The sequence below is a fragment of the Lygodium microphyllum genome, chromosome 20, assembly GCF_053477565.2.
Source record: "Lygodium microphyllum isolate KBCC chromosome 20, Lygodium_microphyllum_v1.1.10, whole genome shotgun sequence".
Lineage (NCBI taxonomy): Eukaryota > Viridiplantae > Streptophyta > Polypodiopsida > Schizaeales > Lygodiaceae > Lygodium > Lygodium microphyllum.
In genome coordinates, this window is record NC_141154.1 from 97,815,878 (window position 1) to 97,832,859 (window position 16,982).

At 40.9% G+C, this 16,982-nt stretch overlaps 1 protein-coding gene across 1 annotated transcript in view; it reads right to left on the minus strand.

Moving 5' to 3' along the window:
* The window catches only part of LOC148019155 (uncharacterized), a 53,376-nt gene extending 36,659 nt beyond the window's left edge, over positions 1-16,717 (minus strand). The window contains exon 1 of the mRNA XM_087660679.1: positions 16,417-16,717. Within this exon, the coding sequence (XP_087516805.1) occupies positions 16,417-16,543 (127 nt within the window). The 5' untranslated portion in view covers positions 16,544-16,717. The remainder of the gene's footprint in view (positions 1-16,416) is intronic.
* Between the last annotated feature and the right edge of the window lie 265 nt (positions 16,718-16,982).

Here is a 16,982-nt window from a genome sequence, read left to right on the forward strand (position 1 = left end):
AAGAAGAGAAGGTAGAAGAAAGAACAGAAGGAAGAGAAGAAAGAGAAAGAAGAGAAAGAAGAATAAGAAAGAGAAGGAAGAGGTTGGAGGTGGGAGGAGAAAGAAGAGAAAGAAGAGAAAGAATAAGAAGGAAGAGAGGGAAGAGAAGGAAGAGAAGAAAGAAGAAGAAGGAAGAGAATGAAGGTGGCTGGGCCGCTGGCCGCTGGGGGCAGGATGCAGGCGGATCCCGGGAGCAGGATGAGGCGGGAGTAGAACGCGAAGAGCAGGATGCAGGCGGGAGTCTGGGCGCCGGGCGGGAGTAGAACACGAAGCGCAAGCGGATGCAGAATGCGGGCGACCGGGCGCAGGTAAGTTTCGCCTGCCACGTGGCATTCCCTGTCCCGTTTCAGACAGGGAACGCAGTTCTGTCTGAAACGGGATAGGGAACGTTCCATCATTTGGGAACGCGGTCCATGACGGATACATTGCGGGGACGGCGATTCCACGTGCCGGGGGGCCGTTCCGGCCGTTTCCTATCATTATGCCATGTCTAGCTCCTTCTGCATGAGTTCTATTGGTGTGGGCCTTGGTCGTACATGAGGTGGCAAGTCATGGAGAGTTTGCACATCCATTGGAAGTGGAAGTCTTTATGATTAGTGAGCCTCAAAATGGCAAGATACATTTATAGACTCCTTTGGCTAGGTTGAATCATTCATTTCTCTAGATTACCCACTTTGGTGGATGGTTTAAGGCTCGAGTGAAAAAGGTCATCCATGACCAAATGACAAAGCATATATCCCAGTAGCAAGGAGATGCAAGGTTAGAGTTGCTTTTATATCAATGGGCCAGATGCGTGGTGGACATCAACTTGATTCTAGTACACAATCCCCTCACCTCAATACTCTCGCCACACCACACAATAGTGGCATCTCCCATTGGATGTGATGAAGCGGCCGCCCACCCAAGCTGCTCAATACTAGTAGGTCTTAGAGGCCCGCCTAACAACATGGCTCATGGAGGGCCAGAACGAGGGATGCACAGAGGTAGCATAGAAAAAAGGGGCAGTACCAAGAGTGGGGTGGAAGTGGAGTAGCTTAGAATGCACTTGCTAGTGCACCATCAGAGAGGGTGTTTGAAGAAGAGGTAAGGGTCTCATAAAAAACAACATGTTAGCTCATCACCACTCTACAGAAATCAAGATAATACAGTCTATATCCTTTGGTTATCTTATTGTGACCAATAAACACATGCTGCTTGGACTTTGCATCGAGCTTCCCCCTCTTTTTCTTGTTGACATGTACATAGGCATTGCATCCAAAGATGCAAAATGAGCAACATATGGCTTTCATCCAAAAAAAGCTTCATATGGAGTGATATTATACAAGGCAACAATCAGAAACCTATTGCATATATAAACCGTTGTAGAAATTACTTCATCCCAAAGGATATCGGATAATTGTTGGTGCTCAAGCACGATTCTTCACCCCACAACACCATTCACCGATGATGAGTTTGTATTGGAAAACTCCATACATATGTTAGCCTACCTTATTTTGTCAATTTATCATCTCCTAGTTATAAGTCCAAAGTCCAACACAAATATTTGGAGCTCTAATTGTGCCAATGCAAATGTACAATTTCAGAGCTGCAATGAAAACCATACTCATCTGTATACCAAATATAGTGACTAGTACACTGAATAGTATTCTCTTGGTAAACGTACTATCAACTACAGTACCCTAAATGTATGCTAAATACATCCAAGATCCACTACATCTAGAGCTGTCCATCACTGAGGAGCGAAGGTGCTAGTTCCTTCAGGAGCATTAGGTAATACTCTAAACCAGGGCTCTACTGAATCTGATTGAGCCCAAACTAAAGTCGGCTCTTATTGGAAAGCATCAAGGTAAAGCTACAACAACTGAGGATGGTCTCCCAAGTCATCCTCCTCCATCCAATCTGGCATCCATTGGTGAATAATTGTGAAACTTCACCAAGTACCTCCTGGAAACCTTACTCCTGATCTTCCACTCTTTGTGTGCCCAAATTTGCTTTGATACTAGTATTTCATCAAGCTCTTCAACCTCAAGCTTAATTTCAGCAGATACATCCTCTGGCACACCACCATGAAAAGGCCTAAGCAAGCTCACATGAAAGGCATTCTGTATATGTCAATGTGGAGGCAATTTCAGCCTATAGCATACATCAATGATCCCCTCCAACACTTGAAATGATCCATAGCATCTCATAGACAGCTTTGAATACAATCACTCTTTGCCCTTCATCTTTTTCAGCTGTGTCTTTTCAAAATGCAATTATACATAATCACCCTCTGCAAAGTGCAAAGCAGGCTTATGATAATCAGCTGCCCTCTTTTGCTTATCTTGAGATCTTTGAAGCTCATACTTATGTTGAGAAACCACTTCTTCAATTTACACACTTCATTGAGGTTTCGCACTGATAGTCCCAAAAAGGGTTGTATCCACGTTTTGGCCACTTTTTCAATGGACGCCCCCACACAATGGTGCATCACCCTAGACAGCTTGAGTCACTACCAGTTGCTTTAGTCATTCTTCACTACCTTCTTTGGACACCACCACCACTTCCCTTCTCTCACCGGCCCCTTCTAGTGCCCTCACACCCCTTCAGGAGGACATTGCAATTCGTGGCTTGTAGCTGCCTTCACCCTTCCTCTTCTACTTTAGGCACCCTATTCCAACATCAAACCTTGCATTTGGAGCATCTTCCACCTAGAGTCACCATCATCTGCTTAGCGTTAGCACCCTTCTCCTTCAGGCTCCACTTTCACCTGCGTTTTTCAGTTTGGAGGTCTTCTCCTTGCTAGGAGTCATCATCTCTAGCTTGCCGATAGCATCCTAGCCTCGAGAGGCATTCTAAATCATCAAGCGTCAGTGATTTCATAATTCGTCTATCAAAAGGGCTGTTGGGACCTTCGTTTTTGCAGCCTAGCTCCTCCTCCATCACTTGGAGTCACTCATCTATCAGGGGGCTGTTGGGACCTACTTTTTTGCAACCCGGCTCCTCCTCCATCACCTGGCATCACTCCTCTATCAAAGAGGCTGCTAGGACGACCTGCGATTTTGCAGCCCGGCTCATCCTCCATCATTTAGCGTCATCATTATCCACATGGTGTCAATATCTGGGCTGCTCTCTCTACGTTTGACAACTCTGATACTCTGGGATTTACGTTTCGCTGCCCAAGTCACTCCTCGGCATCAGAAGACTACAGTTCACTCCCTCGACAGCTAGTAATCATCTTCCACATCTCCAACAACATTAGAGGACTGCAATTAACTCCCTCAATAGCTGTCCTTCACCTTCCAATGATTACAAACAAGACAGTGCAGTCACCTTCTAAGCTTCGGCTCTGCTGTATTAGCTTTTCTTCTCACAGCATGATTCAGTGCATCATCATTGTATTCTTGTGTTTCTGAGTTTCTCTTCTCTCTAAGTGTTTGCCATACACACTTTGTGTTTCTCCTTGCAAACCCTATTGTCTCTTCGGCCTCTTTGTCATTTTTTTAACATGGCACAATGAAGGGAGCGAAACGCAGTCCTCTAGGTAATGAGCTATTGAAGTAATCACTGGTAGGCAAAGGAAAGTTGTCGAGGGAGTGAACCACGGTTTTCTAATGCCGTCAGGGATGAAGAAGAGGGAGCAAACCACAGTCCTCAAATGCCAAGGAGATGACCAAGCAGCAAAACGCCAAATGAAAGATGACGCTAGAATCCTGGGAGCGGCAAATATAAGTGTCTAGCAATGATGAGCTGTAAACATAAGTGTTTGAGCCCTGAAAAATCACACCAATGATGTGTAAGCTAACACCATGCAAGAGAGAGAAGATCCAAGTTGAAAATGCAAATGCGGATAGTAGTGCAGATGATGCCAACAGCATGTAGGAGTGATGCTAGGTGGAGAATGATGGTGGATAAAAAGGAGGTAGTGACTAAAGAAGGTGGCGATCTTCTTCTTCATTCCTGATGGCATCAGAGGATTGCAGCTCGCTTCCTCGACAGTTGTCCTTCACCTACCAATGATTACTTCAATAGATCGTTGCACAAAGGACTGCTTTTGCTCCCTTCATTGTGTAGATTCCCACAGGTGTTGTTGCCTAACAAGACAATGCAGTTATCTTTTGAGCTTCGACCTATGTATCGGTTTTTCTTCTCATAGCATGATTCAGTGCATCATCATCGTGTTCTTGTGTTTTTGAGTTTCTCTTCTCTCTCGATGTTTGCCATACACACTCTTTGTTTCTCCCCACAAACCATACTGTCTCTTTGGTCTCTTTGTTGTGGCCCAAAAGAGAGAGGTGGCACAACGAGTACTTGGGGGTAGACGTATATACTCCGGCAATGTAGAGAGGAAAGGTCCATGTCGGCAAGCATCGGTGGAGATTCCAATGATGCCGGAAGAGAAGCACCCAATGGTCTATCCATCATCCTGTGGAGAATTCATAGCACCGAAGTGTCAACCTATAAAAGGGAGGGTGGGTGGGAGAGAAAGAGAAGGATATTTCTGTCTCTTGGTGATGCAACGGAAATATAGGGGAAAATCAGTAGATGATATGAAGTCCACAACCTGTCTTTGCCTTCTCTAATGTAGAGGAACTTTGTGGCTCACTCAACGCCTCTCGCTCTGATACCATGTCAAAAAAAATGAGAAAGAGACTAGAGAGATAGCAAGGTTTGCGGGGAGAAACACATTGTGTATACGGCAAACACTAAGAGAGAAGAGAAACTTAGAAACACAGAAATACAATGATGAAACACTGCATCATACAATGACAAGAAAAGTTGATACAACGGAGCCGAAGCTTAGAAGATGATTGCATTGTCTTATTTGAATCGGGTGGCAACATATGTTGGAACCTGCACAATGAATGGAGTAAAACGCAATCCTCCGCACAATAAGCTATTGAAGAAATCACTAGTAGGTAAAGGACGATTGTCAAGGAAGCGAACCACAATCCTTTGATACCATCAAGGATGAAGAAGATCATCATCAGCTATCGAGGGAGCAAACCACAATCCTCAAATGCTAGGGAGATGGCTAGGTAGCAAAACGCCAAATGGAAGATGGCGTCAGAAGCCTAGGAGCTAGAAACATAGATGTCTAGGAATGATGAGTTGCAAACGCAAGTGTTTGAGCCCTGAAAAATGATGCCAATGATGTGTGAGCTGATACTAGGCAGGAGAGAGAAAATCTAGGCTGAAAATGTAGATGTGGACAACACTGGAGATGACGCCAACAGTCCGTAGGAGTGACGCCAAGTGAAGAATAATGTCGCCAGCAATCTGAAGATGACGCCAACAAGAATGAAAACCTCCAAACGCAACTTATAGGGTGATGGAAACAGGGTGCCTGAAGAAGAGACAAAAGGGTGACCACAAAGTGCAATGTCCTCCCGTAGGGGTATGGGCAGCAATGGAGTGAAGAGGGAAGAGTGTTGAAGTGACGTAAAAGAGGGGTAAATAATGACTAAAGTGGGGGTGGTGACCGAAGAAGGTAGTAGTGAATGAATGAAGTAACTACCTATTTATAGGCATAAGTTGTCTAGGGTAGTGCACCAGTGTGTGGGCACCCACTGAAAAAGTGGCCAAAATGTGGACACCAGCCCTTTTTGGGGCTATCATTGCAAAACCCTAAATGAAGTGTGAAAACTGAAGAAGTGGTTTCTCAACATCTCTGTCACCATTGAAAATGTTGTCATCATTATTCAACCTGATCTAGTGCCCTCACCGATGCCTTCAACTACATGTAGAGAGTGATCAATACCCATTGTATTCAACTTTCATCTTTATTTAGTGCAGATCATATCTCCATATTCACGATTCTCTTCCATTGTACACTCTCACATAGTATCATCCCCTACTTAACGACGATTTCCGGTCAAAGATGAGACCACACTCTTGCTGAAAACTCAAATTTCGGTCCACTGTTCGCTGTTGTAAGCACAAATGTTTTGAGTTTTCGAGATGACATTCGACAAAAGCAGGACATCCATAACTCTCTTCTTGTAGGTGTTGCTAACTTTCCCTCCATTCGAACTCTCCTACAACAAAATGCAGCAACCTTTGTGTGTTTGCAAGTTATACCAAGATGTCTAATCCTAATATACAGGCTTTGATGATTCAACAAGGAGATCTCCTTTCACTTCTCCAAATGGTAGCGTGATTATCGAAGGCCACGGAGACTTTTTATACATTCTCAATGTTCAGAGCAATCTTCTTCTTCTCCTCCCCCCTCCCTCCATGTTCCCCATAGAGCCCGTTCTGCTAGCTTTAAATTGCCTAACATGGCACCACCTATCCAGTTGTTTGTTCTCCCTTCTTCATCCAAAGAGGATTGGCTAGATGGTTCCAACTAGTCGCTTTGGTCTTGTAAGGTGGAATGCATACTTGACACCTTCGATTTGTGAAAGCTTATTACCCTATGTTACCCTACCTATACCCTGTCCCGTCAAGGATCCCCGTGAGGAAACAACAATGGATCATGCAGCCCTACTGGATTGGTTCGATTCTGCCAGCTGTAGACGATGTGGCTGATCAGCAAACAAAGCAAAAATCAATGTAGACTGCCCGATTGGAGGCTGGAAACAAGTGTCGAATGAATAGAGACAATGTCAGGCAGCCTTGGCTAAGATATCCTCCGCAAACAAGGTGTAGGCAATGAAGCTAGAGCACCTAAAACTTGCTAAAACGAGATTGACGCTGAATGGAGGGTAGCATGTCTATCTATAGAAAGTTTCAGTCCTCAGCAATCTAGAACCTCTCCTCGTTTTCTCTCTCTCGAAACACTCCCCATTTTAGGGGTCTTTACATTAAATAAACATTTTTGGGGTTGTTGAATCACCGTCTCTCAATGGAGCGGATTGCAAAACCGCAGGCTATGGCCGTAGAAGCCATTGGACCCAAAAAAAGATGGGGGAAACCTCCATAGCATACTGGTCTCCAAGAGGTCGCATCAAATGCATCTTATTGCCTTGAGCGTAATACTCTGATAGCCAATGCAGAACAATCTTTGTAGCCCAAAAGGGAGATGTGGCACAAAGAGTCCCTAGGGATAGACACGTGTGCTCCGACGGCATGGGGAGCAAAGGTTGAAGTCAATAGTCTTCGGTGGGATGACCATTCTTGCCATAGTAGAAGCACCCAATAAACTTTCCATCTATTGGGATAGAAGCTATGGTACAACTAGATTAAACAAATAAAACATCTCTAAATATATTTCATAATTTATGAATAAATTTATGAACTAAAAAATATAAAAATTAGGTATACGATACATGTCTTGCCATAGATATCTCATGCATATTACGTAGCATGCTGAAATTGGAGCAACAATAAATTAGTCGCTTCAATTGCCACATGCTAAGCTTATTACAAATTTTAGTGTGCATAAGGGAATAGGCAAACCGATTCCTCTCATATGCACCTAACGAACAATCCTAAACCATCTAAAAAGAAAATAAGTTTAAACTTCAAACTTATAAGTAATCAAATGAAAAAAGAGAAGAGATTTAAACCATGTAAAGAGAAAATAAGTTTAAATTTTAAACTTACAAGTTGTAACTAGAATCAAATGAAAAAAGAAAATAGATTTTTAAACCTAGACAAAAATTTGTAAGGCCACTTTTTAGAGATGGGGCAATTGGTAGCCACATTACTCCCATCAAAAAAGAAGTTTCACCAATGATTCCCGCTTCCAACAAATGGTAGATGCAAAAGCAGTGCCCCTTTGATCGCTATAATTAATGACCTCTTAGAGGAAGGCACCATGGTGTTTTTCCACCAAAGCCTTTAGAAGAAAGGCATCGCAGTCTCAACAAGGACATTGGCATCCATGAAGAGAGAGGGTTTTTTGAAAGTGGGATGTGAGAGTGCTATGAAGCCATGAATGGGTCACTTCATCCACTCCCATTTCTTCTTCGTCAAAAAGAGAATATCATCTCTTTTAGGGGTAGTATCCAACATGTCACTACAATAGGTGTAAGAGGATAGAGATTTAGAGGGGAAATTTAAAAAGAAAAAGAGTAAGACAATGTGAATTATAAATTCTAAAACTAAAAAGAATCATGAATCATTTTTTGAGAAAAAAAAATAAAAAGAATACCACAAAAAAGAGGCCTCCCCATCCAAGATGGTCAATGATTGTATCTCCTCCATTGCATCCGCATAAGATGATAGAGGAGGCCAATAATAAACCCCTCCATGTCCAACATGCGAAGCGATGGGAATAACGACAATGACAATGTCTCTCACGTCCATCCAAAATTCCTCCTTTAAGTAAAGCCTTTGAACGGTCTTTCCTTCCACTTGGCTTGATGTGAGCTTGATGTGGACTCCCCTTTAAGCCACTCCTTGAATTCATATGAAACGACCAATTTTTGTAGCTTATTGCAAACGTCATAGAGACGCTTGAGGAGAAGCCGCATGGCCGTAAATCAAGACTTTGAAAGGCTTTTTCAACTCCAAATCCAAGTATGAGCGACAAATCGCAAAAACTCGGACCTTGAAGTTGACAAAGCCAACAGTTGTGCAAGCATCGTTAACAATCCTTGTCACCAACTCCAACTACCTATATCCTCCATAAGATGATCTAGACAATGTGTAGCACATGACATACTATACTATGGACGAAAACTCGGCTTTCAATTTTCACCCCATAGATATACAATTCGAGGCATTGTACGTAAGAACTTGCACAACATTTTGCCGCCTAACCTATAAGATTACACATGATAAAGTTAGAATAAATTTGAGAAGTTAAAAGAAAATAGAGATTACAAAGTAATGGATTTAGAAGCATTACCTCAATGATGGCTTGTCATATGTGCCAATACATGAACAAGCCCGTGGTTCTACTTTCCCTTGTATCCGCATCCACCGCTCGTACAAAGTATATGCCAAGCGGGCAAGAGATGAGGATGTTGATAATCCCTCTTTTTTGTAGTCACTTCATCCATCGAATAGAATAGAGTATCCATACTTTGCCCAACCAGCACACACGAGCTCAAGAGACTTATCAATCCTCTCTCTCCCCATCGAGTTTCTTGGTACACATATCATTGTATGTAACACCATACCGTCCCTCACATGGACTAATAGCGGCAACACCTTTCACCATCCGCTTCCATCAATCCATTTTGAGAATATGCAAAGAAAGATTGCACTCAATTATAGTGCATGCAATCTCTATTTTCCCTTGCCTTTGCCTCGCACCACTCAAATGGCTTTTTCTAGACAAGATAGAAAAAACTCCTCCAACAAAGGAAACCGAGATGGTTGAAGAGGCATCTTTTTCCACATCCAAGGCCTCATGATCGAGAGAGACCATCTCCTCTCTTGCCCTTGAAAGGCCTTTGTGTCGCTTTAATGGCAAGTATTTCCAACAACAATCTTCACAAATATCATCGGAAATATAGGGGCATGGTGCAGCCTCCCCTCCTAATTTGCAAAGACAAATGAGAAGACAAGTGACGGATGAGATTTGGAGCTTTGAGCAATACTTTCATTGTCACTTGCAAGTGTTGGATTTCTCTTTCACTCGTTCGAAGTAGGCACAATGCAAGCAAAAGGCCTCATGAAGAGAGGATGGTTGAGGGTAAGATGATTGAAAAAAGGAGTTGAAAGGGTAGAGAAGTTGAAGGAGTAGAGAGCTAAAGGGAGTAGAGATAGGCTAGAGCTTGATGGAGGAGGAAGTTGGAAGGGTTGAGAAGTTAAGAAAGGAGAGAGCTTGAGAGAGGGACGGAGAGCTTGAAAGAAGGAGGGGTGGAAAACTTGAAAGGATGAATGAGATGAAGGGGGGGATATTTTTATAAAAAGAGGGAGTGATTTAGGGTTTAGGTTGGAAGGAAAGAGAGAGAGAAAGAAAAGAGAGAGAATTTTAAATTTTAAATTTGAAATTTGAATGGTAGCCTACGGGAGAGGATGGTTGCAATTGTGTGTATATGAGAGAGAGAAAGAGAGAGAAATGAATCATGAGAGAGGGAGAGAAAAGAAGAGAGATTTTAAACTTGTTAGTTTAAACTTTTCTCTTAAGTCTGTGTGAGAGAAAGAAAGGAAAGATGAGAGAGAAAGAAAAGAATAGAGAAGAGAAAAAGAAGAAGGAAAAGAATAAAAATGAAGAAAAGAAAGAAAAGAAAGAAGGAAAAATGGTCACTTTTATGAACATGGTATATGAGGCCACGCACGCAATTAGGGTAGGAAACGAGTTGGACAGGTCCAGAGGGAATGGACAAGATTAGACGGGTCAGACAAGTTAACCCGTCAATCAAACGTGGACAACCCTAGTTATAACAACAATATCCTTTCTGCTCTAAAGAGTGTTCAATAAAAATACATTTATCAATCTTTGAATCAAGCTTCTTTTGCAGCTCATTTAGCACATGAATATGAATATATGCAATATAACCAAACACTTTTACGTGTGACACATCGAGCTTCTTGTATGTAAAGTATTCTTCGGGAATCATTCCATGAGCTACAACTATGGAAATTCTATTCATAATATAGATAACAATATGAACAACTTCAAACTAAAAATGTTTTAGCAAATTCTTTTCAACCATCAACGCCCGTGCAATTTCTATAATATATCTACTTTTCTATTCTACAATCCCATTTTGCCATGAAATATACCTACAAGTAAACTGTCTCTTTATCTCATGAAACCTCAAAAAGTCACTGAACTCATTAGAGAGATACTCTCCCCCTCTATTTGACCTTTAACACTTAACTTTCAAGCATGTTTCTGTTTCAACAGCAATCTTGAAAGTTTTGAAGTGCTCAAATACATCACTCTTTTCCTTCATGAAATACACCCACAGCTTTCTTGAACAATCATCAATAAATGTGACAAAATATGTGTTGTCACCAAGAGATATATTCTGTGTAGACTCCCAAACATCTGTATGCATAACATCAAGTATATTCATGCTCACATCTCTGTCATGTGAAAAAGGTTATCTTGTCTATTACCAAATTAACATGCTTCACATACTTTATGAAATTCTAAAACTCTAAAAGTAAGCAATTTTATAATCAACCCTTTCACTGCATTAATTTCAACCTTTGCACATTTGCATATCCAATATGTTTGTGCCATGTTTTAATGTCTGCAAACAACCACTCCTTTGCCTTTAGCATACATAACAACATTCATAGCAGGAATTCTAGCATCTAAAGTGAACATGCGGCCAACTCTACTTCCTTTTGCGACCAACTTATACTTATCATTAAAGTCTTCCACAAAACAACCTTTTGCATTAAATCAAACCTACAGCCCTTGCTCTACCATCTGGCCAACAAATACTAATCATCATACAAGGATAATGAAACTTTTCTAATGCGTGAAATTCGGTCGCATGAATAATCACCCGTCTACATATAACCTGGATTTTGTAAATCCTACATCTATCCAAACCATTCCGCATGGCTGGTCATATGATTAGATGCACTTGAATCAACATACCATACATCATCATGTATCCCCTTTCCTATAACAGCATTCATCATATATTGCATAACAAACAGACACTCATTTTTATCTTCATTCTGTCACGAAGACAATACATAGTTTTCTTGCTGCAATTTACCATTGCAAATATCATCCTTCTTAGCATAACAATGGCCCACAATATGACATGTTTTGCCACAATAATCATAAACAATACTAGAATTACTAGAATCTCTATTGTATCATCCACCTTTTCTCTAAAGCTTCCACTGTCTCTAACGTTTCCATGCCTCTTGAAACTTGCATTTTACCACCTGTTTTGTTGATTATTACCAACACGTCCCATACCATCGCCTCTTAAAAAGGATCTATCACATTTTCTTCCTGAATTGAGGTAAAATGTTTAGACATATTCACCACTTCTTTCAAATGATTCACATTGCATGTTGATCTCTTCAATGATCATGAGAGAGACCAACTCATCAAAAACTGAAAACGGCTTTCGTACATATACAAAAGTGACAAATGATTTTTAAACCTTCTCATTGTTAAGGCCATCCAAAGTAGATGAAACCAAATCATCATCATCACCCATTGCATCAATAGTTGCTAAGGCATCTGCAATGCTTCTCACCTTCAAAACATACTCATTTAGAAACATATTTCCTTTCTTCAAGGTACTCATTGAGTTGAATCTTCTGTGTCTTTGTGTTTACTGAAAAAACATATTCTCAAAGATTGTCCAAGCTACATGTGAAGTTTCTATACTTCTAATATGCCCCAACATAGTGTTATCAATGATTGCACATAGCCAATACATTACCTTTTTGTCTTTTGTATTCCATTCTTTCCACGCCTTTAATTCTTTTGCAGTCATAGAATTTCTTAGCTTTAGCTCCTTTTCTTCACTAGAAACGAACTCATAGAGGACTTTTCCAATAAGGAAGTTTATCACACGAAACTTCCATGATGGGTAGTTGTTCTTATCCGACTTCTCAATGATTGGGTTTCCATTGTTATCTGTCATTATTGCAAAATCAATATAAAACAGCAAGTCTTCTACAACCTTTCACAACAAGTGCATAGCAATACACCAAGCAATCTTTTTCACTGACTACTCAACAATAAAAGAGATCTGCAACCTGTTAGCAAATAATACTTGTATTTGCTTCCTGACAAACACCTCAAAACTTACAAATTCAAAATTTGTAGCTTGTGCACCCACTTTTTCAATTGACACAACCAAAATTACAAATATACCCTAAAACTGTTGTATGTAACCTTGCGGGTCTAAAATGAGACCCAAAATGGCCTCAGATTGCCAAAAAGGTAGAGACAAAGCCCTAAAGGGATCTATCTGTATCTGCTCGTATACTAAATGTCATAGCAATCTAAGATTTTTACTCTACCCTGGTTTTGGTGCCTCCACATGCACTATCCAAGAGAAAGAGTAAAAGAATGGGAGAGCTTTTTACCCATTGCTTGCATACTCGAATCCTTGCTTCTTTTCCTTCACTTTAACCTTCAAAACCAACCTCTCTCAATGGCATCACTCTGATACCATGTCAAGAATTGCATGGTGGGGGGAGCTTATTTGAGCTGTTGCGCCAAACACACACCATACACACAAGAAGAAACTCACTTAAGACCCAAGAAGAGAGATAAAGGCCAAAATATTTTCCTGCCAGTTTCTTCTTCTTTTTTCACACAAAATACAATGTACACAAAGTTACAACATAAAGGAAAGTGGCCTACTAAGTCAAATAGTGCATAATTGACTATACTAATCAACTGGCGCTATAATTATGCTAGATGTAGACAAGTGTAATAAACCAAATATAATAAGTGATAAGTTAGTGCCCATGTAAGCATCATAATGACCACTAACGTGCTAAGTGTAGATGTGCGGACCCATCTAACCAGGTGGTCCATCATCAATGTCCGTACATGTTGACATTGCCATCTCAACACGAAAGGCCCTCTATGGCTTCAAGCAAAGCTCTCAAGCTTAGTAGCAAAGAAATGATCGATTCTTATTACAAAGCAGCTTTCATCGATCAAATCATAACCCCAACCTTTATTATAAGATTGTGGGTAGCAAGTGTATGCTCCTCATCTTGTATGTGGATGACTTAATCATCACAAGGAGTGACTCGTATGAGGTTGATTGGACTTGGAAGATCTTGAGACAGGAGTTCAACATGACAGATCTAGGGATCCTATACTTATTCCTTGGCTTGGAGATCTATCAAATGGCATAGGGCATCTTCATATTCTAGGGCAGGTACACCTCCGAGTTACTTTCAGAGTTTGGTATAGCCGAGTGTTGGTCTATTTCTTACCCATGCACCTAGAGTCCAAGCTTTTGACAACCAATGATCCCCTTCCAAATGCTACTTGATACAGCTGTATTGTTGGCTCGTTAATTTAGCTTATTCACACTGGGCCAAATATTTCCTTTATAGTGGTATTGTTGTCTTCTTTTATGAAGACTTCTACTCACACTCATAGCAGAGTCACTTTGCACCATCTGCACTTTTTTTAGTGGACTCCATCCTACAAGATCACGTGTGGAGAGGGAGCCACTCTTCTTGGATGGAGTCACTTAGATTGGGCAAGTGATGTGGATTTGCACTCCACTACAGGTTATGCTTTCTCCCTTGGATCAAGAGCTATCTCATGGAGCAGTAAGAAGCAGTCTATTATGGCACTATCTTCTACAGAGGCAAAGTATCGTGCCCATTGTTCTACTCCTATATGGAGGTAATTTTGCTCCGCCAACATTGGCTTTTCGCAAACAGGTCCCACTCAGATACGCATGGATAACCAGAGTGCCTTAGCTTTGGCTAAGAACCCCGTGTTTCATGCTTGCACAAAGCACATAAAAGTTAAATATTATTATGTACGGAAGTGAATCGTGGAATCCAAGTTACTAATGGTCTATTATCCTACAACGGACAATGCAGTGGGTCTCTTCACAAAGCCTAAGCCCAAGGCTTCTATGCTTCATCACATGTGATTGTTGTTGGGTCTTCAACTCTCCCAAGATTTGAGAGGGCGTGTTAGCCTTATTTTGTCAATATGTCATCTCCTAGTTGTGAGCCCTAATTAGAGTCTGACAAGGACATTTGGAGCTCTAACTGTGTCTTTCTTCTCAGTTCTGGTGTGTTTGTCAGTTGTGCTGCCCTACCAAATAATTTCCAGTCCCCCCAAAGTGACTACAATTTTTTCCGGACTGACTGACTGCCACATTACTATTTTTGCAAGTGCATTTAATGCAGTCGGCACACATTAGTCAACCAATTTTTTAGTTTTTCTACTATATATAGCAAACATAGTCAATGGATAGATCATTCACTTTTCTGTCTCACACATGCTCTGTCATGTGGCTGCAGTCTTGGAAAAGGGCATCTTCAAGCATTTGTCTTACTAAAATAAAACAATGCCTTCTTCATAAATAATTATTTTTGGGGCTGTTTTTGTGGAGTTAAATTAGGCTCAGATGCATGATAATTTTGTGCTAACTTGGGCCTTTATTTTTCTTGCTCAACACTTTTGACAGATACCAATCTAATCCATCTATCTCATTTCTCTTCCCCATTTGCTTGTCCAGTTTGTTGTTTATTTCATTTCTAAAAGGTTCCATCTTATATGTGTCTTTCACTTCAAAATATTTTGTAGACGTTTACTTCTTCAATCCACATGCACATGTCCTTTACTCCAAAAGGTTTTGTAAACATTTGCTTCTTCAATTCACAGATCTCTTCCTTCCACATGTCTATATGAATTTTTAAGAGTGAAGGACATGTGCAAGCAAAAAATCTTTGGATAGGAAAAGAAGCTGTTTGCAGAATTTTTTGGAGTGAAGGACATGTATAAGAATGAGAGCTGCTAAGTGCAAACTTTCAGAAACGAAATATGCAACAAACTGAACAACAAAGCAGGCAGAGAAGACTATTAAACAAATGGATTTGATTGACATTCATGAAAGGTCGTGTAGAACACTTTTAAGGTATGAATACACAACAGTTAGTATAATTGAATGCCAAAGTGAACACCTCTGCAACCTTCAGATCATACCTCAGCATTATTTTTTTGACTGTGGAGAAGATATACAACTATCTGCTACTTAATGCAAATGAAGATGACAGTGTGATGTTGTTTTGGCTTCACTTAGAAATTGAGTGTGTTGGAAAATGGGTCCTAGTTAGCTTCCTCAAAATCCTTCTTTAAGAGCTAAATGCCATCCATCCGAGTGAAATGAGTAACTGTTTGAGATATATGAGAAACATTGTCTAAGCTTACACAGTGTTCCATGTGTTCATTTGAATGAAATGCATCAAAGATACGGGCAGTAAGAAAATAAAGCTGATTGAACAAGTGATTCTATTATTTACCTATTCACAATTTAAGAAGATAATGTACAATCCAATACGGCTAATGAAGCTATGAAGAAGAGTTGGACATGTTGGCTTCGTTATGGATGACGGAATACACCTTTAGATATGCAAGTTTGGTACTTGACTTGTGTGGGAGTGTACCAAGAAATGCATTGAAGTCATGGAATTGCCCAATCATTTATTTTGGGAAGGTAAAGGCACAGAGTTGAGTGACTTTACAGTCTCATTGGGAAGACTTGAAAAAACTTCTCCTTAAACGGTCAAGCTTTCCCAAAATTCTAACGATAAATGATTCCCTAAATTTCAGTTTTTGGTAAAATCCTCAGCATATTATCGTGTGTCTGTTCTGCTCCTGTTCCTTTCTCTCTCACTTTTGCCAAATAGTTTTCACAATCCAAATGCGCATTGATTCTTGCCAATAGACACTGTTAACGGCAATGAGAATCGCTGAAAATGTGACGGCGAAATTCGTCACATTTTCGAGGAAGCATAAGACTGAATAATGGCAACAAGAAAGAATCAATCAGACAAACAATCCGGTATGTATAGACGAACCAGGGAGAAACTTCCCGACAATCCTCAAGATCCTTCGCCCATGCCGATCGCGGCCCTGGAATGTAAAGAACTGAAGCTCCTCGAGGTCTCCATAGTCTTGTGAGACCGGAAGCGCATTACCTGCCATTTCGCCTCCTCTGGTGGAATCAGACTGAGGCGGACGGAGACAGGCCTTCCGTCTACGAGGCCTGCAGGCTCACACACTGCGGACGAAACGACTTCTTTGCGCCATCGGGCATGTTTGATTGGCTCTGGCAGGTGCTTCTTTTCTGCTCATGTTATGTAAAGTCTTCGGTTGATTTTCTACAACAGCAGCATTTTGAAGGCTCTGACTCTCTACTCAAAATGTAAGCCAATAGTTCTTTTCCACGACAGCATTTTTGATAAGTCCACTAAATGCTTTCGATGATGCGAAAGGCTTTGTATTATTCGGTTGTGCCTATAACTTGAAAGTGTGAGGAGGAGTTCAGAGTGAGAGACAAGGCCGCTTACACACACACCCAAATGACCGATTTTGCATGCTAAAAGAAGGGGTGTTTGGCTGGCATGACAACTTCCGATTTGTT